The sequence below is a fragment of the Panthera pardus genome, unplaced genomic scaffold, assembly GCF_024362965.1.
Source record: "Panthera pardus isolate Hobbes unplaced genomic scaffold, ASM2436296v1 HiC_scaffold_17, whole genome shotgun sequence".
Classification (NCBI taxonomy): Eukaryota; Metazoa; Chordata; class Mammalia; order Carnivora; family Felidae; genus Panthera; species Panthera pardus.
In genome coordinates, this window is record NW_026526732.1 from 111513871 (window position 1) to 111539695 (window position 25825).

General features: G+C 40.4%; 1 protein-coding gene across 2 annotated transcripts in view; it reads right to left on the minus strand.

Annotated features, from left to right (window-relative positions):
* Positions 1-402: 402 nt before the first annotated feature.
* MRS2 (magnesium transporter MRS2) overlaps positions 403-25825 on the minus strand; it is a 32644-nt gene continuing 7221 nt past the window's right edge. Inside the window, exons 5-11 of one of the 2 annotated variants that reach the window (XM_019425272.2) lie at positions 17358-17531; positions 15396-15526; positions 14842-14958; positions 13428-13580; positions 13068-13185; positions 1555-1668; positions 403-1011 (exon numbers count right to left, since the gene is read on the minus strand). In XM_019425272.2, coding sequence (XP_019280817.1) covers positions 901-1011; positions 1555-1668; positions 13068-13185; positions 13428-13580; positions 14842-14958; positions 15396-15526; positions 17358-17531 — 918 coding nt within the window. In that variant the 3' untranslated portion in view covers positions 403-900. Of the gene's footprint in view, positions 1012-1554; positions 1669-9862; positions 12318-13067; positions 13186-13427; positions 13581-14841; positions 14959-15395; positions 15527-17357; positions 17532-25825 lie in introns of those variants that run through there. The other variant, XM_019425273.2, reaches the window with a different exon arrangement.

Sequence of the window (25825 nt, forward strand, 5' to 3'; positions counted from 1 at the left end):
AGCTGCTCTGGAATCTTCCATGTGACTTTTGAAGGGAAGGAAAGCTATCATGTTCTGCAAAACTAACCTCCAGAAAATATAAAAATGGTAGTTAAGATGGTAAGTCGGATAGCCGTTTTGAGACTTACAAATAGCCACAGTTCTGAATCCCAACCTGACTGTAGACAAAATTCTGAAGTTTATCCACCTTTTGGTTTTAGGAAGCCCATCTGTGGCTATGTGCACTTTTTTTCGGAGGTGGTCGCGGTGACCCCTCTGTCTAAAGTCCGGGAACGACCAAGTAACAGAAGGGAAATAGTTTCTTTTGACACTATTTCTAAAGGCTTTGTTATAGCCAAGCAAAGAAAAATAGTTCCAGGGTTCAAGAAAGTGAAATCTTGATTAAATGGAATCCATGTAAGCTGATGTTCAATCGTTTCATTTTTATTTGCCTTATATAAAAAGGAGGCAAATACAAGAAAAGACTGATTTAAAGCACAAACTTTCCAAGTGTGTTTTGAGGTTAATATAGATTTTCCTACCTTTCCAGTCACCTGAGAGTCAGCACAGGGAATCTTGTTCTTGGGAACTTCCTAAAGCTGCTACCTGGTCTCATCACACGGGTTCATCAAGTTTTCAGGCTTTGCTTGGCGTGAGACTGTACTTTTTTTGATATGTATAAATCAGTCTCTCCATGCCTCACATCAGGTCTCTGAAAACAGCCTTTTCACTTTGTGGAAGATAGAATTTTGGCCTTTTACAAAGCAAGTACTTTGCAATTAAGTTCTAGTACTGTGAGTGCCCTAATATTTTATCAGACATTATAATTTAAGTATCAGTGATTTTTTTCAAGTCTCTGATTCTATAAAAGAAAATAAAGTATCAGAAGTTTCTCGTGACTATAAACAAATAATCCAGTCTCTACCGCGTTGTCAGGACACTCCTGCTTGATCCGGGTCCATCTGGCCGGAAGCTGTGTTTCATTTCCATGCTTCTGTCTGCCTGAAGGGTTTTTTTGGGTAAAGAGGCCATCTAAATAAAGAAGGGAAATTAATCATTTTAGTTGGTGTCTGTCTGAAAAGAAAAGCCCCTAGTAAAATGAGAACTACCTACCACATGAGGGAAGGACCGTAAGACTTGTATCAGTATCTTACGTGTTTACTCCTGGTGTGAACAAGGAGTAGAAGGGGGAGAAAAAGGGTAAACTTACCTTGATGAGAACACTACATTTTCTACATTTCAATTGGGGTTATGACAAAGCCTGCGGCAGAATTGCTAACATCTGTCTAAATACATAATGCTCATCACAGCGCTGCACACAGAAGAAGTATTTCTAACTTGGTTACTGTGCCAGGCACTGTGCTAACAAGTACTTTACGTATATTATTTAACTCTCCCACTAGTACTTTGACTGGCAGATGGGGAAAGTGAGGGAGGCTTAGAGAAATTAAGTGATGTGTTCAGGGTTGCAGAGCCTGTGACCACGTAAGCCCAGGCTGAGTGTCGCGGGAGCCCAGATGTGACCCCTGTGCTGCACTGCTGCGCGCCAGACTCTCCACACCACGCACCACATACCACAGGAGGCAAAGGAGCTTCGAGCTGTCGTCCGAGGAATGACAGCAGACGCCTCCAGATGAGGCCACTTCCCATAAACATAATTCCTGTAATCAGCCAAAACACCCTATGGTCCTAAAAGAGAACACAGTTCATTTTAATCGCAAAAGGCTGGGTTCCTTAGCAGTAGAATTTCCCACACTACTCTTGCCCCAGAGCTTAAAAGAAGCCTCTTGTCTGTCCAGCTCCTTCCTGCAGGAAGGACCTAAGAACAAGCCTTGACTGCACCCAGAGACCCAAGAATCAGAAATAAATTAGAAGCAAAACATGATTTAAAAGGGCTTAAATATTTTAAAATCGGGGCGCCTGGATGGCTCAGCTGGTTAAGCTTCTGACTTTGGCTCAGGTCTCACGGTCTGGGAGTTCCAGCCCCACGTCAGGCTCTGTGCTGACAGCTCAGAGCCTGGAGCCTGCTTCGGATTCTGTGTCTCCCTCTCTCTCTGTCCTTCCCCCATTTGTGCTCTGATTCTGTCTCTCAAAAATAAATAAACGTAAAAAAAATTATTTTAACCATCTATAAGCCAAACATAACTCGTGCTTTGTTTTCTTCCAGTCTTTGTTTACATACATACAAACCTGATTAGTTACACACAGAGAGTATACACACATTTTTTGCATATGGCTACAGTTCCCAAGCTGTGAGCTGCGGTGTCCTGAGCATCACAACACCCCCAGAATATTCTAAGTTTTTAAGAGGAACACAGCGACATCTGCCATGTACTCTGAGAACCACCGGTAAGTTGTTTGACTTAACTACTTCATATAAAAATTGTCAGGTAACATCTCAAAAGCTACAACATAATCAAAAAACTTTTGGTCTAGTGATACTACGGAAAGACCCTAAGCATCACGGACCAAGGAAGTTTGGGAAGCTCCGACTTATACAATAAGTATTTCCCCTGTGATTTTCAGAATCGTTGTATTTTTGCAGTGTAACGCATCCATGTACAGAACCAGACTTGATGTTTACTATCCCACAGGGAAGGGATTCCATCTCTAGCTCTGTCAGTTGGTGATCAACCACGGCCTCGTCAGCTCCAGTGACTGAGAGCTCACCTGTCCCCCAGGTAATTCCGTCACACAAATGATAAACTATCACTGTTAGAAATTCATACCATGCATGAAGGAGAAACCCACCTCCCTGGATGGAACAGGAACTCAGAGTTAGATATAAGCTATCAGGGAGACAAATGCTAAATGAGTTAACTTTTGTTAATGTTCACACGTTTTCTAGTCATCCAAAAAAAGAAAAAAGAAAAAGGCCCTAGTTTATTAAGTTATGTTTAATTTTTTTTTTAATGTTTATTTACTTGTGTGTGTGAGAGAGAGAGAGAGAGTGCAAGCAGGGGAGGGACAGACAGAGAGGGAGACACAGAAGCCTAAATAGGCTCCAGGTTCTGAGCTGTCACAGCCCAGGGCCCGATGCGGGGCTTGAACTCGTGAACTGAAAGATCATGACCTGAGCTGAAGTCAGACAGTTAACTCACTGAGCCACCCGGTGTCCCAAGTAAAAGTTATGTTTAAATGAGACTTAGTGTACACGGATCACTACTATCTTTGCTGCAGACTGATTCAGTAATCCGCGTATGAATCAAACATCTGGGAATGCCAAAATGTGATACACTCGAGAGGTAAGCCAAGTTCCAACCAAGCTCGAAATTCCACGTGCTACTAAAATACAGAGAAACTGCATTTGGAAGGTGGTGCAGTAGGAGGACCCTACGCTCACCTCATCCCAGGACACAACTGGACACAACTAGACTCACGTTAGTGTTATTAACCCAGAAAACGACCTGAAGATGGGCAGAACAGACTCCGCAAATAAATGTGGAGAAGAAGCTACAGCCAAGAGGGCAGGGAGTATGGAGACAGGGTGGGGAGCTAAATGACAGTGGGGCTGTGCACAGAGGGAGGAACCTGCAGGCACAGAAGAGGGGAGAGAAACAGACCGTCACACGGGGGGCCTGCATGGGAAGACAAATCCACATAACACTGGCTTTGTAAACCAGAGAGGCTAAATTTTGTGAATTCTTATGATCAGCAAAACTTAAAACCTGGAATTTAAAAAAATCAGCAGACTCGGGCGCCTGGGTGGCTCGGTTGAGCGTGTCTCAATTTTGACTCAGGTCACGATCTCACAGTTCGTGGGGTCGAGCCCTGTGTCAGGCTCTGTGCTGACAGTGTGGAGCCTGCTTGGGATTTTCTCTCTCTCTCTCTCTCTCTCTCTCACTCACTCTGACTCTTTCTCTCTCTCTCTCTGCCCCTCCCCCATTTGTTCTTACTGTCTCTCAAAATAACTAAATAAAATTAAAAAAATATATAACTAAAATCAATCAATCAATCAATCAATCAATCAGCAGGCTCAACTTTGGGAGAGCCGAGAGGCCAAGAGGAAACTGAGTCCCTGCCTTTCAAGAGCCAACACGAGAAACAGCCCAGGGGAGATACAGCATAGAAGCAGCAGTGAGAGAGCGTGTCCTGGAGGAGTCTCCCGAAGGTGTCTGTCCCTCCGGGACACGCCAAACAAAGGAGCTGGCAGGTGCCATTTCCCTCCGCGCCCACAGCCAGGCCTGCCTCGGTGCCAGCACTGTGGTCTCCTCCCCCAGGAGACCCAACAAACCTTGAGAACACAGACACTCCTAGACCCCGGGCACTCCGTGCATCCACACACTCCAGGGCGGGGGCCCATCAGAAGCGGCGCCCCCAAGCCTGGCTGTGTGCAAGCAGCCCCAGTGGGGCCAGCACCGCTCCAGAGTACCTCCTGCCCGGGGACAGGGGAAGGTCAGAATGTGGCCCCAGCAGTGGGCTGGGGGCAGAAACCTGATCTGACCGCAGGCCCTGTCCGCCAATGAAAGCTTCTCAGGGGACAATGCTGGAAAGCAGCCTGCAGTTCGGTGCTACTGCATCTCTGACAAATGGCTGGTGTGACTCAACTCAAGCCCAAGGTGGCACCAGACTGGCCCACTAACACCACAGAGACCAAACACTGCCCAGAGTAGGCCAAGAGCCACTGCAGACAGCGGGACTGAAGGTAAACGTGGCCCAGACACAACAGTCAGGTGCACTCCAAACACACAGGAGACACCTCTGAAACGCCAGGTTTTGGTGAACAGGGGACGGTGTCCCGCAGGCACACAGGACCTGTTCTTTACAAGGCCACTGCCTTCAAAAGCAGGAGACATAGCTGACTTTCCTAATACATAGAAACAGACAGGGAGACAAAATGAGGCAGAAGGATATGTCCCAAATAAAAGAACAGGACAAAATCACAGCAAGAGACCTAAGCGAAATGGAGATAAGCAACATGCCTGATAGAAAATATAGGGCAATGATCATATAGTTACTGGACTTAAGAGTGGAGGACATTAGTAAGACCCTTAACAAGGACTTAAAAAGAACCAATCAGAGATGAAGAACACAATAAATGAAATTAAAAATACACTAATAGAATAAATGGAGGAAGCAGAAGAACATATCCATTGAGGACAGAGTAATGGAAAGTGATCGAGCTTATTAGCAGGTGAGAGAAAAACAAGTTATAAAGGAGAATAGACTTAGGGAACCCAGTGACACATCAAGTGTAATAACATTCGCAATGCAAGGATCCCAGAAGGAAAAGAGAAAAGGGAGAGCAAATTTATGTGAAGAAATAACTGCTGAAAACGTCAAGAATCTGGGAAAGGAAACAAACCCAGATCCAGGAGTCACAGAGACAGTCCAACAAAATCAACCCAGCAGGTCCACACCAAGACATATGGTAATTAAAATGGCAAAAAGTGGTGATAAAGAGAGGATATTAAAAGCAGCAAGAGAAAAGAAGAACATCAAATACAAAGGAAACCCCATAAGGCTATCAGCTAATTTTTCAGCAGAAACTACAGGGAAGAAGGGAGTGGCAGGATATATTCAAAATGATGAAAGGAAAACAATCTGCAGCCAAAATTACTCTATCCAGCAAGGCTATCATTCAGAACAGGAGAGATAAAGAGTTTCTCAGACAAACAAGTATAAGGAATTTATCACCACTAACCCAGCCTTATAAATGTTAAAGGGGACTCTTGGCAAAGACTGTGAGAGTATGAAAAGTAGGAAACACAAAAGCAGTAGAAATAAGTATATCTGTAAAAAATCAATCAAGGGACTCACAAAATAGAAGGATGTAAAGTATGACACCATATACCTAAAATGTGGGAGAGGAGTAAAGGATGGTTCAAACTAAAGTGAACACCAGCTTAACACAGACCGCTATATGCAGAAGATGTTATTTACAAACCTAATGGTAACCACAAATCAAAAGCCAGTAATAGATATGCAAAAAATAAAGAGAAAGGAATCCAAGTATATCACTATAGAAAGCCAACTAATCGTGAGAGAAGAGAGCAAGGGAACAAAGGAACACAGAAGAACTACAAAAGCAACCATAAAACAAGTAACAAAATGGCAAAAGGTACATATCTATCAATAATTACTTTGAATGTAAATGGACTAAATGCTCCAAAAGACATAGGGTGACAGAATGGATAAAAAAACAAGACCCATCTATATACTGCTTATAAGACACTCATTTCAGACTTAAAGACACTAACAGACTGAAGGTGAAGGGATGGAGAAACGTTTATCATGCACATGAATGTGAAAAGAAAGCTGGGGTAGCAATGCTTAGATGGAAAAAATAGTTTTAAAACAAATACTGCAGCAAGAGACAAAGAAGGATGCTACAATCATAAAGCAAACAATCCAACAAGATATAAGAATTGTAAACATTAACATACCCAACATGAAAGCACCCAAATACGTTAAACAGTTAATAACAAACATAAAGGAAGTAATCAATACGATAATAATAGTAGGGGACTTTTAACACCCCACTTACATCAATGAACAGATCATCCAAACAGAGTATCACTAGGGAAATGGTGACACATCGGACTAAATGGATTTAACAGATATATTCAGAACATTCCATCCTAAAAGCAGAATACACATTCTTCTCCGGTTCACATGGAACGTTCTGCAGAACAGACCACATATCAGGCCACAAAACAAGTCTCAAAAAAAGTCAAAAAGACTGAAGTCATACCACATATCTTTTCTGACCACAATGCTATGGAACTAGAAATCAACCATAAGAAAACAATCTGGAAAGACCAAAAACACATGGAAGTTAAATACCATGATACTAAACAATGAATAAATCAACCAAGAAATCAAAGAGGAAATAAAAAAAAAAGCTACAGAGACACAAATGAAAATGAAAAACCAATGGTCCAAACTCTTCAAGATACAACAAAAGTGGTGCCAAGAGGGAAGTTTATAGCAATACAGGCCTACTTCAAGAAGAAAAATCTCAAACAACGTAACCTTACATCTAAAGGAACTAGAAAAAACAAAACCCAAAGCTAGTAGAAGGAAAGAAAAGAGCAGAAATGAAATAGAAACTAAAAAAAAAAAAACAAACAACAGATCAATGAAACCAGGAGCTGGTTGTTTGAAAAGATCAACAGAATTGATAAACCTTTAGCCAGACTCTTCGAAAAAGAAGAGAGAGAGAGGACTCAAATCAGAAATGAGGGCGCCTGGATGGCTCAGTGGGTTGTGTCCGACTTTGGCTCATGTTGTGATCTCAGTTTGTGAGTTCAGGCCCCATGTCAGGCTCTGCACTGACAGCTCGGAGCCTGGAACCTGCATCAGATTCTGTGTCTCCCTCTCTCTCTGTCCCTTCCCTGCTTGTGCTCTCTTTCTCAAAAAATAAATATTAAAAGATAAAAATTTAAAAAAAAATCGGAAATGAAATGGGAAATAAGTGGTGTCACAGAAATACAAAGGATTGTAAAACAGTATTATGAAAAATTATATGCCAATAAATTGGACAACCTAAAGAAATGGATAAATTCCTAGAAACATATAACCTCCCAAAACTGAATCAGGAAGAAATAGGAAATTTGAAGACTTATTACCAGCAAGTAGGACTTATTCCTGTGATGCAAGGGTGGTTCAATATTCGCAAATCAATCAACATGATACATCACATCCACAAGAGAAAGGATAAAAACCGTACTGATCATCTCAACAGATGCAGCAAAAGCATTTGACAAAGTACAACAGCCATTCATGATAAAACCCTCCACAAAGTAAGTTTAGAAGGCACATACCTCAACAAAATAGTCTGTATACCGGAAAACCCAATAGCTAATATCATCCTCAATGGTGAGAAACTAAGAGCTTTTCCCCTAAGATCAGGAACAAGACAAGGATGTCCACTCCCATCACTTTTATTCAACATAGTACTGGAAGTCCTTGGCTCAGCAATCAGACAACAAAAAGAAATAAAGGCATCCAAACTGGTAACAAAGAAATAAAACTTTCACTATCTGCAGATGATATGATACTATACGTAGAAAACCTGAAGGACTCCACCAAAAACCTGCTAGAGCTGATACATGAATTCAGTGAAGTTGCAGGGTACAAACTCAATGTACAGAAATCTGTTGCATTTCTCTACACTGATGATGAAGCAGCAGAGAAAGAAATTACGAAAAGAGCCCATTTACAATTGCATAAAAAAAAAAGATACCTAGAATAAACCTAACCAAAGAGGTGAAAGATCTGTACTCTGAAACCTATAAAACACTGATGAAAGAAGAAATTCAAGACGACACAAAGAAATGGAAAGACATTCCATGCTCATGGATTGGAAGAATAAATACTGTTAAACTGTCTATACTACTCAAAGCAATCTACACATTTAATGTAGTCCCTATCAAAACACTGACTGCATTTTTCACAGAGGTAGAACAAACAATCCTAACATTTGTATGGAACCACAAAAGCCCGCAAATAGCCAAAGCAATCTTGAAAAAGAAAAGCAGAGGTGGAGGCATCACTATTCTGGACTTCCAAGTTCTATTTCAAAGCTGTAATAATCAAAACAGTATGATACTGGCACAAAAACAGACACACAGACCAATGGAACAGAACAGAAAGCCCAGAAATAAACCCACAAATATATGGTCAATTAATCTTTGACAAAAGAGGCAAGAATATGCCTCCTATGGAAAAAGATGGTTTCTTCAACAAATGGTGCTGGCTCAACTGACAAATAAAAGGATGAAACTGGACCCACTTTCTTACACTATACACAGAAATAAGGTCAAAATGGATTCAAGACCTAAATGTGAAACGTGAAACTATAAAAATCCTACAAGAGAACACAGACAGTAACTTCTTTGGCCACAGCAACTTCTTTCAAGATAGGTTTCCTGAGGCGATGGAAACAAAAGCAAAAATAAACAATCAGGACTACATCAACAGAAAAATCCGCACAGCAGAGGAAACAATCAACAAAACTAAAAGGCAGCCTATGGAACGGGAGAAGATATTTGCAAATGACATATTGGATAAAGGGCTAGTATCCAAAATATATGAAGAACTGATCTAACTTATCACCCAAAAAACAAATAATCCAATTAAGAAATGAGAAGACATGAACAAACATTTCTCCAAAGAAGACATACAGATAGCCAACAGAAGAGACAACATGAAAAGATACTCATCATCACCTATTATCAGGGAAATGCAAACCAAAACTACAATGAGGTATCACCTCACACAGGTCAGAATGGCTAAAGCCAACAGCACAAGAAACAACAGATGCTAGAAAGGATGTGGAGAAAAATGAACCTCATGCACTGTTGGTAGGGATGCAAACTGGTGCAGCCACTGTGGAGAACAGTGTGGAGGTTCCTCAAAAAGTTAAAAACAGACAACTACCTTATGATTCAGCAATCACACTACTGGGTATTTACCCAAAGAATACAAACACGCTAATTCAAAGGGATACACGCACCCCTATGTTTATGGCAGCATTATTTACAACAAACAATGGAAGAACCCTCAGTGTCCATCAATAAATGAATGGATACAAAAGATGTGTTTTTTTACACACACACACACACACACACACACACACACACACACACACACAGAGTCAGTCATGAGGCACCTGGGTGGCTCAGTTGGTTAAGCTACCAACTCTTGATATTGGTTCAGCTCATGATCTCACGGTTGGTGAGATCAAGCCCTGCATCGGGCTCTGTGCTGACAGTGTGGAGTCTCCTTGGGATTCTGTCTCCCTCTCTCTCTCTCTGCCCCTCCCCTGCTTGCACTTTCTCTCTAAACAAACAAATGTTAAAAAAAAAAAAAAGAGAGAGAGAAAGACAAATACCATATGATTTCACTCATATGTGGAATTTAAGAAACAAGAAAAGGGGGGAAAAAGAGATAAAGTAAGAAACACACTCTTGTAGAGAACCACCTGATGGTCCCCTGAAGGGAGGTGGGGGGAGGATGGGGAATAGATGGTGGGGATTAAGGAGCGCACATGTGATGAGCATCCGGTGATGTGTAGAAGTGCTGAATCACTATATTGTACACTTGAAACAAAAAAAAAATCTCCATTTGGTAACCATCACAGTAATATTTGATTCAGGCATGAATTAGTTTTTGGTCAAGTGACAGATGCAAAAACCAGAGGGTGAAAACTTGAAGAATGACAGGACTTTTACACAGTCTCAAAGTATCTCCCTCTGAGACATTTCATTCCACAGACAGAGTCACTTCACAGGAGAGAAAGTTGGCAGACACCTCCCTAACCGATGGTCCCAATAACGGGACAAACAGACATCATGTGCTTCCTGATGGGACTCAACGTAAGAACATACTGACAATGCATAACCAGAACCTCAGGACAAAGAAAGGCTATCAAGGGTCAAATAACGAATCTTTTTCTTAGTGAGTGTCATGGCCATGAAAGACAAAGATCAGAAAGCTGGTCTCCATTAAGAGTCTCAGGAGACAGGGTAACTATGTGATCCAAGGTCTTCTAAGAGACAAAGAGCAGCACCGAGACAAAAGCCTAAATCCAAATAGGGTCCGCAGACTGTAAAACAGCACTGTTTCAATGTCAGTTTCCTGATTTTGACATCTGCATTGTGGTTATATATGAGAATGCCCCTGTTTCTAGGAAGTATATACTGAGAGGTATATAGTGAAATATTTACAGGTGAAGGGGCATCACATGTGTTGCTTACTCTCCAGTGGTTCAGGAAAAAAGGCTGCACAAACAGATACAATGACAGAGTGAATGTGATGTAATGTTGGTGTTTGAAGACACTGCATGAAGGCTCTATGGGAATTCTGGGACTATTCTTGGAAGATTCTAAAATTATCTTAAAAAGAAAAAAACAAGAAGTTTTTCCTATCCTTCAGGATCCCCAGAGACGGAATTTGTAACGGGTGAGGTACTGATCCGAATCTTGTTGTGTGGGAACCAATCCCCCCGAACCACTCACCTCTCATCTCAACGGGGCGGGTCCACACTGAGGACCACACAGGCCAGGAGCTACCAGAGGGGACCGCACGGACCGGGAGCTATCACAGAAGAATTCTAAAACTCCTGGCCTCAGAACAGATGCCCAGCACACCTAAAATAAATCCAAACCCTATCCGGCTCTACAAAATCACCACGATCTCCCACCTGTCTACTCTGTGACCTCCTTCCCTACCTCTCTCTTCCTGACTCGCCTTCTCTTGCCCCTTCCGGCCTTCTGCTCCTTAAAGAAGCGCAGCCTATGCCTGCTGCAGTCAGTACGTGTGCGGCCCCCTGTGCCTCGCGTACCTTCCCATAGACCGTCCCACTCTGTACGGTCAGCTCCTCGGAAGGACCTTCCCTGACCAGCCCATCTCCTCATCTCACTTCCTGTGAGCATCATCCTTGTGCCGGGCTTTTCTTTCATGGCACTTCTCACCTAACGTACTACATGTCTATTTCTATGCTCTCTCCTACTGTCACGTGACCCCCACGTGGGCAGGGACTCCCTGCTGTTTCCCCAAGGCTGAAAGCAGTGCTTAGTATGTAACAGGCACCAAAACGGTGTTTAGAGGATGAACGAATAAATGGACTGCATTTATTTTTCTTTACATCTCAGTACAAGGAGAACTAAAATGACTAACACTGTGCCTCGCTGATGATTGTCCTTGGAAGTGACAAGTAAGCTGAGACCTGAGAGGAAGTAGGAGCCAATCAGGCAGAGGAGGTGGGAGCTGAGGGAACGTGTGTGGGAGGAAGTGAGCCTGTACAGAAAGATCAATGCAGCATGGACAGTGGGGCCGAGTGGTTGGCTCAACGTGCAGACGAGGGCACACACACCAGGAAGAGTCCTGCAGCCCAAGGAGCCTGGATCTTTATTTTAAGGGCAATCAAAAACCACTGGACAGTTTCACAGAAGAGTGACCACCAGATGTGCTTCTTTTACAGGCCACTTTTTAGAAGCGGAAGTGTCCTGATGAGACAGGACACCGGTTGGACAAGGATGACAGGGAAAGAGACAGAGAACGACCCTACAGATTACATAGGACATGGAGCCAAAAAGAGTGCTGAGTGCGTATTCAGATTATTTTCTGGAAATCTTCAGTAAGGTATTTTCTGAAAACACAAGGCTACGATGATATGAAGAACTCTGGCAGTTTAGTGTTGCATTAATGTGAAAGTGCAGCCAAGTGCAAAGTACAAGTCTCGGGCTCAAATCCTAACTGTTACTTTATAGCACTGAGCCCTTGAGCAAATTACCTCAATTTCCTGGGCCTCAGTTTTCTCATCTGTAAAGTAGGGTAACACTTCCATCTTCAGAGCTGTGACTTGACTGAAATAAGCAAGCTACCAATGCCTGGCACGTAAGAATTAGGAAAAAAGTCCTTCATTAGCATGGCCTCTCTGTGATTCTGAATTACCGCCACCTCATGGCAGGACCCTGCAGGAGCACCACCTCACAATCAATCCTGCACACACTGCACAGGGGGATCCCGCACGGGCACCACCGCACAGGGGGATCCCGCATTACCGTCGCCTCATGGTGCCACGCCGCACAAGCACTGCCTCACGGTGCGATCCGGCATTACCGGAACGACATGGTAAGACCCTGCGGGCTCACCATCGCATCATGTGACCTGCACCACGGTCTCCTCACGGTGCGATCCCGCACTACCCGCACCTACGGCAAGATCCTCCGGGAGCACCATCTCACTGTGCTCCTGCATACCAGAGCCCCACAGTGGGATCCTAGAAGAGCACTGTGCACGGTGTAACATTGTTTTGTCAAACCTTTCCCACGCGTGGTTCCAGGTTTCAAGAAACCTGAGGTAACCTAGGCTACAGTTATATTTCCGTTGTAACAGGGGCTAAAAACACTGCCTGAATTTTGAATGAATTAGACTACACATTTTAATTCACTAGGGGTGCATGCATTTTAAGACTCTTCTTACAATCCATTGTATTTTTTTAAGATTTTATTTTCAAGCAATCTCTACATCCAACGTGGGACTCGAACCAACCCCCTGGGCGCCCCTTAAAATCCATTTTAAAAAACGATCTTCAAAACATAAAAAATAATCCCTAGCTTATTGAAATGCAGTCTCACCTCTTCAAGAGAAGATTCTAGATTCATTCCAAAAGCAACTCCCATTAGTCCAAAGAGTGAAAGAGAGAAGGTTCCCATGGTCAACTGCAGGTTCAGCCTCATCATCACATTACGGTGGCTGGAGAGGAGAACACGTACTTGGATGAGAAGGGCCCGCTAGCCATACAGCAAATCCACGAAATAATCTATTGGAGGCCACACAGATTAAATCTACACCTTAAAAAGAGGACATACTCCCATGTGGCATTTATAGATGATGATGTAACTCCTCCCAAAATGACAGGGCCTTAAAAGCTTTATCACTTTAGAATTACTTTAAAAGAAAATATTTACTGACTGATTTATAGAATGCTTTCTTACCTGTCCAGATTGATGAATATGATACTCTGTGAATCATCGATCAGTGCCCTGAGTTCCCGAGCTGCATTGGAAAGATCCTCCGCTAATCGGTAGTAGTTTTCCAACAGCAATTCCATCTCTTCTGCATGGTCGATTCCTGCACTGCTCTTTTCACTTCAATTAAAAGCGTTAATGTAATTAACATGCCCCCAATACATGCATCATACATTCATACCAAAAACTTCCTGATTCTGTATACAATATTCAGCTACCGATGACAAAACTGGCCTTTGTCTTTTCTTTTATTGTGATGGAGGTCAGTCTGTGAGTGGCTTTGTCAGGCGACCCCAAGCACTATTAGACTAAGTGGGGTGGGGGGCGGGGGGCACAGGTCCTATCCCTAATGCAGGACAGCCGGGTTCACTGTATTCCAGGGCCCCAGTTCACAGGATTCTCATGTAAATATGCACTACCACCTATAGGAAAATCCAGATGTGTAAATGCTGGTGAAGGAGTGCAAATTCGTGCAAATCAGGTAAAAGTAAAAACGAACATAGCATTTCCTTTCCAAGATAGATACCTAATGTTATTTTCATATAGGAAGAAAAGTGTTCTTGAATGATGTCAATAGTTATTTTGTGAGCCTTTACTTATACTCCCTACCACCCTACCATAGGGAATAAGTAGGAGTGAAGTGCTCTGTGCAAGACACTTACAAAGTATATTAGACACACACTGGCCTAATAAAAAGCAAATAAAAGTGTGTTCAAGTTCCTGCCATTATATCTCTCTGCTATAATAGCCCTTTTAATCTTAATTTTTCCTTTTTAAAATATAGGTAACTAATGTCTCAAAATGCTTTAAAAAATCTGTACAGACTGTGGAAAGTATGGACGTGACAAAGATGTCTCCGTTAATTTCTAAAACTCATCTACAAAGAACAAAAAAAATATTGAGTACTTCAAAAGTAAACATTTAACTTGAGTGTGCATAAGGAGAGTAAATGATTTCTAATTTTGTAAGAGACAAAAGATTCATAAGATAAGCGTTTTTACACTAGACAAAAGATACAGAACATATGTCCATGTCTTCCCCTCCTTCGCCGCCATCTCCCCATCCCCACGTGAATATTTCCCTCTCTTCCACTCTGCTCCCTAGGTTGTCTGGGTAGATGTGTGGGCCGCTTTGGTGGCCAGTCCCTTGAAGATACAGGTAATGTGTTTATACTCATCGTAGACCAGCACAGTGTGCACTCAATATATCCTTGTTACACTGAATAAGATGCAATACATATGGGGAAATAGTGAAACCACCGGGGATAAAAGGTGGTTTTCTGCTTTTCAGAAAAGGTTACGTTCTCTATGAAAAACCACCCTGAGGAAGACAGGTGACAGGTCCTACCAAAATAAGTAGCAAAGCACGACTACATACTCACAAGACTTGTGGGTCACTCCACTTTGTCAGACAGAGCTCCTCCAGCCTCTCTTCTTCATCCAAGATCTCCAAAATGGACTCTTTGAAAATTTTGATGTCGGTTTCTAACTCTGACAGACTAGAAGAGTAGTTGTATAGAAATGATCAATAACATAACCTTACACATTTCACTACAAGAAAAGTGCCTTTTTAAAGTATCTTATCAAATTGATCACTTCTACATTGATGGTAAACACTGACTTGTAAAAAAATTTTGATATTTACCATGCACATTAAGAATCAATTCCCAAACCAAAAATACATCAAAAGACCCTAATGCAGCATTTCAGGCAAAACAGCTTTTCAATAAACATTAGCCCGTGTGCCCTTTTTAGCTCAACTTCCCACCTAGGCTACTTTCCTATTTTGAAGGCATGGAGAGTAAGTCGTTACCATTACCAAGACTAGTTGGTATTTTTAAAACAGGTAAGAAACATACTAATTTTGTATCTGAATTTATACAACGCATTTCACTGTTGTGTCTATCTCCCAAATAGGTAAATCACCTGTATTTACCTTTTGCCATTTTGTAGCAAGATGTGCAGTTTGCTTCTGTCTACAGAGGAATGTTTGGGATCCACTAAAGCTTCCAGTGTCTCAAGGATCAGTGGTTGCAAAACGCTAAGTTTCCCCTGAAGAGTGCTGATCTAGATAACAACATGACCTTTCATAAGAATTAAAACAATCTTTTTAGAATACTCAGGGTCAGTGATCTATCTTCTGATTAAACACAAAAATCTGTAATGGCTGGGAACACGGTCACTGCTGGAATGCTGACTCTGGACAATTCAAGAACTACATCTACCAGGTTATGAGATAAGCACACGTGATGTTGTCACCCGGCTTGCACTTGGCCAACAGGGAATCAGCTCTCATACAGTCTTCCCGCATAAACATTCATTATGAAAGGAACACAAGACTGATGGACTAAAAGTAAACCTGCCGTTCCACGGCTACAACACAAACTCTACAGTTGATAACCCATGTTCTCAGTCAACAGAATGCAGTTCAAAACTCCTACATAACAAATTCTTCTGAAAATCAAAACGTAACTTGGGACTTTAAAAAAAACAAATCAGTGTCAAGTCAAAGTCTATTAGTCAGGTATATAGAAGCATGGCAGACATTCAGCAAGAAAGCACTGACAGAGCTATTCCAGTGGCTAAATATGGATATACGAGTTGGTACAGAGTATAACAGAACTAAGCAGTAATTACTAAAACTAGTTAATGACATAAATCCCAGCATTTACTGTTGGTCTCAGCAGGAGAACCGAGAGCTTCCTCAGCCTACGTAACCTGTCACTGACCCCTGGCTGCACCTTCTCGTCTCTCCGTCCCCTGCTCCAACTAGTCACCATCGCATGGGCTCATACTAGCTTGAGCTCCTGCTTCATTAGCCCGGGTTGAGTGGGGGATGCAACCATTTCCGGCTCCCTCAGTACAGCAGGGCAGACGAGAGAGAAGGGACCCAGGCTCACCCGGTCCTCACCCCCCGTGCGTGCTCTTCCCCTGCTTCCTTCCCTCAGTCTGGTTAGCATGCTCCTAAAACTGTTGCATGCAGCCAGCTCCTGACACTAACCTGACTAACGAGAAGGACAGATAATGAACAATCTGTGGGGGCGTGGAGGCCAGTGACCACCCTTGTTCAGGGCCTGACAGGGTCTCCGAACACTCAGTGACTATCAACATAATGGGGGAGTCATTAGAAGAATTACACATGGCTCCTAGGTCAAACTATGTCTCAAACAGTGGCATCGCTAGCTGTCTCAAACAAAGCATTGTACAAAGAGTGATGTGGAAAGTATTAGAATGATCTGATGAGTGATCTGAGCTATAACATTTATCATGTATATGTGGTTTTACAATATACAATTTAGTTACAGGATAAAATGGAATATATTTACAACTTTTTTCATATGTTCTCTTGTATGATATTTAGGATGTTAAATATTTTGAATTATCACCCCCGAATACAGTTATCAACTCTGCACAAAGGACAGCCAACTTAAAATGGGCTTAAGGGAATGTCCTAATAGGACTCTTAAAGAAACTTTGTAAACTATACCTAGGGACCTTAGATCTATTTGACTGGGTCATATAGCTTAAGAATTAACTTCTTTCTCTATACAGGACCCTTAGAGATGTTTTTGTTTGGAGGCAGGGTGTGGTTAGGGAAAGTGCCATTGCGACAATACCAACTTTGTCTTAAACGAGACAAAGAACAGGGACACTCAGTCGGTTAAGCATCCGACTCCAGCTCAGGTCATGATCTCACAGTTTGTGGGTTCAATCCCCATATCGGGCTCTGTGCTGACAGCTCAGAGCCTGGAGCCCGTTTTGGATTCTGTGTCTCCCTCTCCTTCTGGCCCTCCCCCCACTTGTGCTGTCTCTGTCTCTCAAAAATAAATAAATGTTAAAAAAAATTTTTTAATAAACAAGAACAAATTCAAGAAGCTAAATAAAAATATAGGCTTACCCAATATTGTAGGAGTGCTTCTATAGCCCTGAACTCAAAAGGTAAAGGGTATGTGACAAGTTGTCCTTCTCCAGCCAACTGTGAGGGGAGTTCCCGGAATAGCCACTGCTCTAAATTTAAATTACGATAATCTAGTATCAGAAGACATTCTGGAGTTATCACAGCTTTCAAATACTGTAAAAAAAAAAAAAATCATATATATGTATACACAAACACATACACATGCATATATGCAAGTTATAGAGCTGCAGGAGAAGAGTAACAGTCATAAAGTAGGGTTTAATACTTTTTTAAACTTGGATTAAGCCTAAACCAAATCATTGTTAATTAGGTTTTTTTAAAAAAACCCTAAGATATACTTTTTAAAGAAATGAAGCCTAAAATATATCTAAGTCTTGATACCTCTAACCCTCAACAGAACTAGAATCAAACTACATATTAAGACTTACGGGTAATCATGAGAATAACAGGGAACAAAGAAAAGGTTTTCTTAAAAGTCATGTTTTGGTGGACTTTCAGAAATGACTTAATCCTGATTAGTTTGGCTGAAATGGGAAAGTTGCCTTTTTAAAATGTTACCAAAACATATTAAGCTATTTGAAAATATAAAGACAAAACATAATCTTAATGCTCTAATTTAGAACACCATGAGATTAGAAATTTATTCTAAAGACTGGCATCCTTTTAGTGAGAAGAGTCATATGGACAGGTAGCCTGTGGCCACTGTATTAGTGACATAAAAATTAGAGATTTTTCACATTTTTTTCCTAACGTTTTATGAAATTTTTTATACAGAAAAGTTGAAAAATCACAGTGAACACCTACACACATATCATTTAGACCGCATAATTAGCATTCTGCTAAATTTGCTTTATCACACACTTCTCCATCAAAGAGATAATTTTTTTAAAAATGATCAGGGGAAAGAGTTATTTTAATTCCAGTATACTTAACACAGTGTTAGGTTAGTTCCAGGTGTACAATATAGTGACTCAGCAATTGTATATGTTACTCAGTGTTCATCATTGTAAGTGTACTCTTAATGCCCTTCACCTCTTTCACCCCTCCCCCCACCCTCTCCACACTGGTGACCACCAGTGTGTTCTCTGTAGCTAAGAGTCTGGTTTTTTGGTTTGTGTCCTTTTTACTTTGTTCATTTTTGTTTCTTAAATTCCACATGAGTGAATACATATGGCACCTGTCTTTCTGACTTTTTTCACTTACCATTACATTCTCTAGCTCCATCCATATTGTTACAAATAGCAAGATTTAATACTTTCTTATGGCTAGTATTCCATTGTGTGTGTGTATACCTCACTTCCTTTATCCATTTATCTACTGATGAACAGCTGGGTTGCTTCCATAATTTGGTTATTGTAAATAATGCTGCTATAAACATAGGGGTGCATATATCTTTTCAAGTTAGTGTTTTCGTTTTCTTTGGGTTAATACCCAGTGGTGTGATTGCTGAATCATAGGGTAGTTCTATTTTTAACTGTTTCAGGGATCTCCATACTGTTCTCCACAATGGCTGTACCAGTTTGCATTGCCACCAATAGTGCACGAGGTTCCTTTCTCTCCACATTCTCACCAACACCTGCTGTTTCTTGCATTTTTGATTCTAGCCATTCAGACAGCTGTGAGATAATATCTCACTGTGGTTTTGATTTGTATTTCCCTGATGATGAGTGATGTTCAACACCTTTTCATGTGTCTGTTGGCCATCTGTATGTCTTCATTGGAAAAAAGTCTGTTCCTGTCTCTGCTCATTTTTTAATTGGGTTATTTGGTATTTTTGGTGTTGAGCATGGATTGGAGATAGTACCAGAAGTGCCAGGCCCTGGGGAACAAGGGAAACTACACTGCAGACACTACACAGGACCTCTTCTTCATAAGAACATTCCCTTCAAGGACAGGAGATGTAGCTGACTTTCCTACACACAGAAACAGGTAGAGATACTCACACAGAATGAGAAGACAGGGAATTTGCCCCAAGTAAAAGAACAGGACAAGGCCATAGCCAGAGATCTAAATAAAACAGATATAGGTAACAAACCTGATGGAGAATTTAAAACAATGATCATAGGGATACTCAATGGACTTAAGAGTGGACAACATCAGTGAGACCCTTGACAAAGAGACGAGGAAACATAAAGAGATAAAGGGCTCAATACATGAAATGAGAAACATTTCGCTTGATGGAATAAACAGCAGGCTGAAGAAGCAGAGGAATGAATTAATGACCTAGAAGACAGAATAATGTAACCAAGCTATACAAAAGGGAGAAAAAAGAATTATGCAACAGGAGAACAGCCTTAGGGAACTCAGTGACTCCATCAAACATAATAACATTCGTATTACGGGAGTCCCAAAAGAAGAGACAAAAGGAGGTAGAGAATTTATCTGAAGAAAAATAGCTGAAAACTTCCCTAATGTGGGGAAGGAAACAGATATCCAGATTCAAGAGGCACAGAGAACTCCCAACAAAATCAACATAAGCATATCCACACGAAGACCTATTGTAATTAAAATGGCAAAATACAGTGATAAAGAAATAATATTAAAAGCAGCAAGACAATAGAAGACAGTTACTTACAAAGGAAACTCCATAAGCCTAGCAACAGATTTTTTTTTCAGCAGAAATTTTCCAAGACAGAGAGATGGCATGATACATTCAAAGTACAAAATGGGAGAAACCTGCAGCCAAGAAAGAACACTCTATCCAGGGGCTCCTGGATGGTTTAGTTGGTTGAGCGTCTGACTTTGGCTCAGGTCATGATCTCACAGTTCGTGAGTTCGAGCTCTACATTAGGTTCTGTGCTAACTCTCAGAGCCTGTAGCCTGCTTCAGATTCTGTGTCTCCCTCTCTCTCTTCCCCTCCCCCGCTTGTACTCTGTCTCTCAAAAACAAATAAATCTTTTTAAAAAATTAAAAAAGAGAATACTCTATTCAGCAAGGCTGTCATTCAGAATTGAAGTAGAGGTAAAGAGTTACCCAGGCAAACAAAGACTAAAGGAACTCATGGCCACTAATCCAATCCTGCTAGAAATGTTAAAGGGGAATCCTTGACTGCAAAGGAAAGACCAAAAATGATAGTATGAAGGTAAAAAACACAAAATCAGTAAAAATGAACATTTCTGGAAAAAAAAAATCAGTCAAGGAACTCACAAAATAAAAGGACGTAAAATATGACATGTATACCTAAAATGTGGGGGCAGGAGGGGAGAAGTAAAGAATGGGTCCAAACTTAAATGACCATCAACTTAATACAGACTGCAAAAGACGTTGTATATAAACCTAATGATAACCAGAAATCAAAACCAGTGATATGAAAAAAATAAAGAGAAAAGACTCCAAGTATATCACGAAAGAAACCCAGCAAACCATGAAAGAAAGAAAGGATCAGAAAAAATCTTCAGAAACAACCACAAATCATATAAATGGCATAAATACATTATTTTGAATGTAAATGAACTACACACTCCAATCAAAAGACACAGAGTAACAAAATGGATTAAAAAAAAAAAAAGACCAATCTATATGCTGTCCATAAGAGACGCATTTTAGACCTAAAAACACATGCAGATCAAAAGTGAGGGGGTGGAAATATTTGTCATGCACATGGAAGTGAAAAGAAAGCTGGGATAGCAATATTTAGATCACATAAAATAGATTTTAAGAATGTAACTGGGGCACCTGGGTGGCTCACTCTGTTGAATGCCCGACTTTGGCTCAGGTCATAATCTCGTGGTTCATGAGTTTGAGCCCTGCATCAGGCTCTGTGCTGACAGCTTATAGCCTGGAGCCTACTTTGAGTTCTGTATCTCCTTCTCTCTCTGCCTCTCCCCTGCTCACACTCTGTCTCTCTCTCTCAAAAATAAACAAAGTTTTCAAAAACAAACAAAAACAAAAACGAAGACTGTAATAAGAGACGAAGAGGGACACTATATAATTATAAAAGGGACAATCCAACAAGAAGATGTAACAATTGTAAATATTAACGCACCCAACATGGAAGCAACCAAATACATAAAATAGTTAAACATAAAGGAACTAAGTGAGAATAATACAATAACAATAGGGGACTTTAACACCTTACTTATATCAACGGACAGATCATCCAATCAGAAAATCAACAAGTTAGGTGATGGGCATTGAAGAGGGAATCTTTTGGGATGAGCACTGGGTGTTGTATGGAAGCTAATTTGACAATAAATTTCATATATTAAAAAAAAAAAATCAACAAGGAAAACAATGGCTTTTTTTTTTTTGAGAAAAAGAGAGAGAGGCAGAGAGAGAGAATCCCAAAAGGGGCAGAGAGAGAGAGAGAGAGAGAGAGATAAAGAAACAGGGCTCGAGATTACCTGATGTGGGACTCAAATTCACGAACCATGAGATCACAACCTGAGCCGAAGTCAGATGCTTAATGACTGAGCCACCCAGCACCTGGAAACCATGGCTTTGAATAACACACTTGACGGCATGGATTTAACAGATATATTCAGAACATTCCATCCTAAAACAGCACAATACACATTCTTTCCAAGTGCACATGGAACATTCTCCAGAATAGATCACATATTAGGCAAAAAAAAACAAGCCTCAACAAATTGAAAAAGATCAAATTCATACCATGCATCTTTTCTGACCATAACACTATGAAACTAGAAATCAACCATAAGGACAAACCTGGAAAGAACACAAATACATGGAGGTTAAATAATATGCTACTAAACAATGAATGGTCAAACAGGAAACAAAAGAAGAAATAAAGTACATGGAAACCAGTGAAAATGAATACACAATGGTCCAAAATCTTTCGGATGCAGCAAAAATGGTCCTAAGAGGGAAATATACAGCAATACAGGCCTGCCTGAAGAAGCAAGAACAATCTCAAATAAACAACCTAACCTTACACCTGAAGAAGCTAGATAAAGACTAACAAAGCCTAAAGCCAGCAGAAAAAAGGAAATAAAGATTAGACCAGAGAGAACTATAAGCCAGTATCTCTGTGAACACAGATGCAAAAATCCTCAACAAAATACCAGCAAACCAAATTCAACAATAAATCAAAACAATCATTTACTATGATCAAGTGGAAATTATTCCTGGGATGCAAGGGGGATTCAATATTTGCAAATCAATCAACATGATACATCACATCCACAAGAGAAAGAATAAAAACCATACGATCATTTCAACAGATGCAGAGAAAGCATTTGACAAAGTACAACATCCATGATAAAAATCCTCCACAAAGTAGGTTTAGAGGGAACATACCTCAACATAATAAAGGCCATATATGAAAAACTCACAGCGAACGTCATCCTCAATGGTGAAAAACTGAGAGCTTTTCCACTAAGATCAGGAACAAGAATGTGCTTGCTCACCACTTTTACTCAACATAGTACTGGAAGTCCTAGCCACAGCAATCAGACAACAAAAAGAAATAAATTATTCAATTTGGCAAGGAATAAGTAAAACTTCCACTATTTGCAGATGATGTGATACTACATATAGGAAACCCTGAGGACTCCACCACAAAACTGCTAGAGCTGATACACGAATTCAGTAAAGTCGCAGGGTACAAATCAGTGTAAAGAAATCTGTTCCATTTCTATACACTGATGATGAAGCAGCAGAGACAGAAATTAGGGGGAAAAAAATCCCATTTACAATTGCATGAAAAATAATAAGATACTGGGGCACCTAGGCGGCTCAGTAAGTTGAGCATCCAACTTCAGCTCAGGTCATGATCTTATGAGTTTGAGTCCCACACTGGGCTCTATGCTGACAGCTCAGAGCCTAGAGCCTGCTTTGGATTCTATGTCTCCCCTCTCTCTGCCCTCTCCCCTGCTCTCTCTCTCACTCTCTCTCTCAAAATAAGTATTAAAAAATTAAAAAAAAAAGATACCTTGGAATAAATGTAACCAAAGAGGTGAAAGACCTGTACTGGAAACTATAAAACACTGATGAAAGAAGAAATTCAAGACAACACAAAGAAATGGAAAGACATTCCATGCTCATGGACTGGAAGAATAAATACTGTTAAACTGTCTATACTACACAAAATAATCTGTACATTTAATGCAATCCCTATCAAAATACCAACAGCATTTTTCACAGAGCTAGAACAAACAGTCCTAAAATTTGTGCAGAACCACAAAAGACCCTGAAATAGCCAAAGCAATCTTGAAAAAGCAAAGCAAAACGGGAGGCATCACAATTCTGGATTTCAAGTTGTATTTCAAAGCTGCAATAGTCAAAACAGTAGGGTACTGGCACAAAAACAGACACACAGACCAATGGAACAGAACAGAAAGCCCAGAAATAAACACACAGTTATATAGTTAATTAATGTTTGACAAAGCAGGAAAGAATATCCAATGGGAAAGACAGTCTCTTCAACAAATGGTGCTGGGAAAACTAGACAGCAACATGCAAAAGAATGAAACTGGACCACTTTCTTACACCATACACAAAAACAAATTCAAAATGGATTAAAGACGTAAACATGAGACCTGAAACCACAAAGCCCCTAGGAGAGAACACAGGCAGTAAGTATCTTTTTTGCCATTGGCTATAGTAACATTTTTCTAGACATGTCTCTTGAGGTAAGGAAACAAAAACAAAAATAAACTAATGGGACTACATCAACATAAAAAGCTCCTGCAGAGGAAACAATGAACAAAACCAAAAGGCAACCTATGGAATGAGAGAAGATATTTGCAAGTGACATATCCAACGAAGGGTTAGTGTCTAAAAGAACCTATAAAACTCAATACCCAAGAAACAAATAGTTCAAAGAAAAATGGGCAAAACACATGGGCAGACGTTTCTCCAAAGACATACAGATGGCCAACAGGCACATGAAAAGATGCTCATTATCACTTATTATTAGGGAAACACAAATCGAAACTACAAGGAGATACCACCTCACACCTGTCAGAATGGCTAAAATCAACAACACAAAAAACAAGAGATGCTGGAGGAGAATGTGGAGAAAAAGGAACCTCATGCACTGTTGGCGGAAATGCAAACTGGTGCAGCCACGGTGGCAAACAGTGCGGAGGTCCCTCAAAAAGGTAAAAATAGAACTACCCTATGATCCAGCAATTGCACTACTAGGTATTCATCCAAAGAATACAAAAATACTGATTTGAAGAGATACATGTGCTGCTATGTTTATAGCAGATTATTTACAATAGTCAAGATATGGAAGCAGCCCAAATATCTGATTGATGAGTGGATAAAGAGATGAGACATATACATATATTATTCAGCCATAAAAACTAATGAAATCTTGCCATCTGCAAAGATATGGATGGAGCTGAAGAGTATAATGCTAAGTGAAGTAAGTCAGAGAAAGACAAATACCCTGTAATTTCACTCATATATGGAATTTAAGAAAGAAAGAAAAAAGGAGCAAAGGGGGAAAAAAAAGAGACAAACCAAGAAACTAAGATTCCTTAACTATAGACAACAAACTGATGGTCACCAGAGGGGTAGGTGGGTGGAGGGATGGGGACAACAGGTCATGGGGATTAAGGACTGCACTTGTCATGATGAGCACTGGTGATTAAAGTAAAAATTTTTTTAAAAATCAATAAAAATGTTGCTGGTAGTTTCACAGGGATTGCATTAAATCTGCAGATTGCTTCTGGAGGTCTGGACATTTTAACTATTTATTCTCCCAATCCATGAGCATGGAATAACTTTCCATTTTTTCATGTCATCTTGAATTTCTTTTATCAATGTTTTATTTCTAGGTTATTTTATTATTTTTGGTATTATTATTACTATTTCTGATGCAATTGTAAACGGGACTGTTTAATTTCTCTACTACTTCGTTATTAGTGTACAGAAATGCAATGGATTTCTGTCTGTTGATCTTGTATCCTGTGATTTACTGAATTCACACATCAGTTCTTGTAGTTTTTTGGTGGACAAAGATACTTTTTTAAAGGGTTCTAGCTATCAATAACAAAAGTGAAGAATATTTTCTGAAGACTGCTTCCGTTATTAGTTTTTTTAAAAATTCTAGTTAAAATGACAGAAATCTGCCATCAAAGACTTCTTAAAGAAAGCAAGTCTCATGTCTACTGGAGGGCCAATACCATTGAGAACCATGTCTCATCTATTTCTGAACTCTAGACATTAGCCCATCCAAATTACATAGGTTCAAATTTATTCTGAATCACTAAGGAAAATTACATTGTATTTAGTGTACTCTGAGTAGACAGGGGAAGACTTTGTTTTAGAAAGCTTTCTGTTAAAATAAAAATTTAAGTTAAGATTATAAATTTTAAGGGATATTCCTGGGCTATTTGAAGAACCAGAATATATGTTCTTGGTGGCTAAAGTTATGCTATGATGACACATAACTGTATACAACTGAAAATGTCTATTATAATCAAGATTCTTTCTCCTACCATTTCAGAAACTAGAAACCAAATTCCAACAGCGAG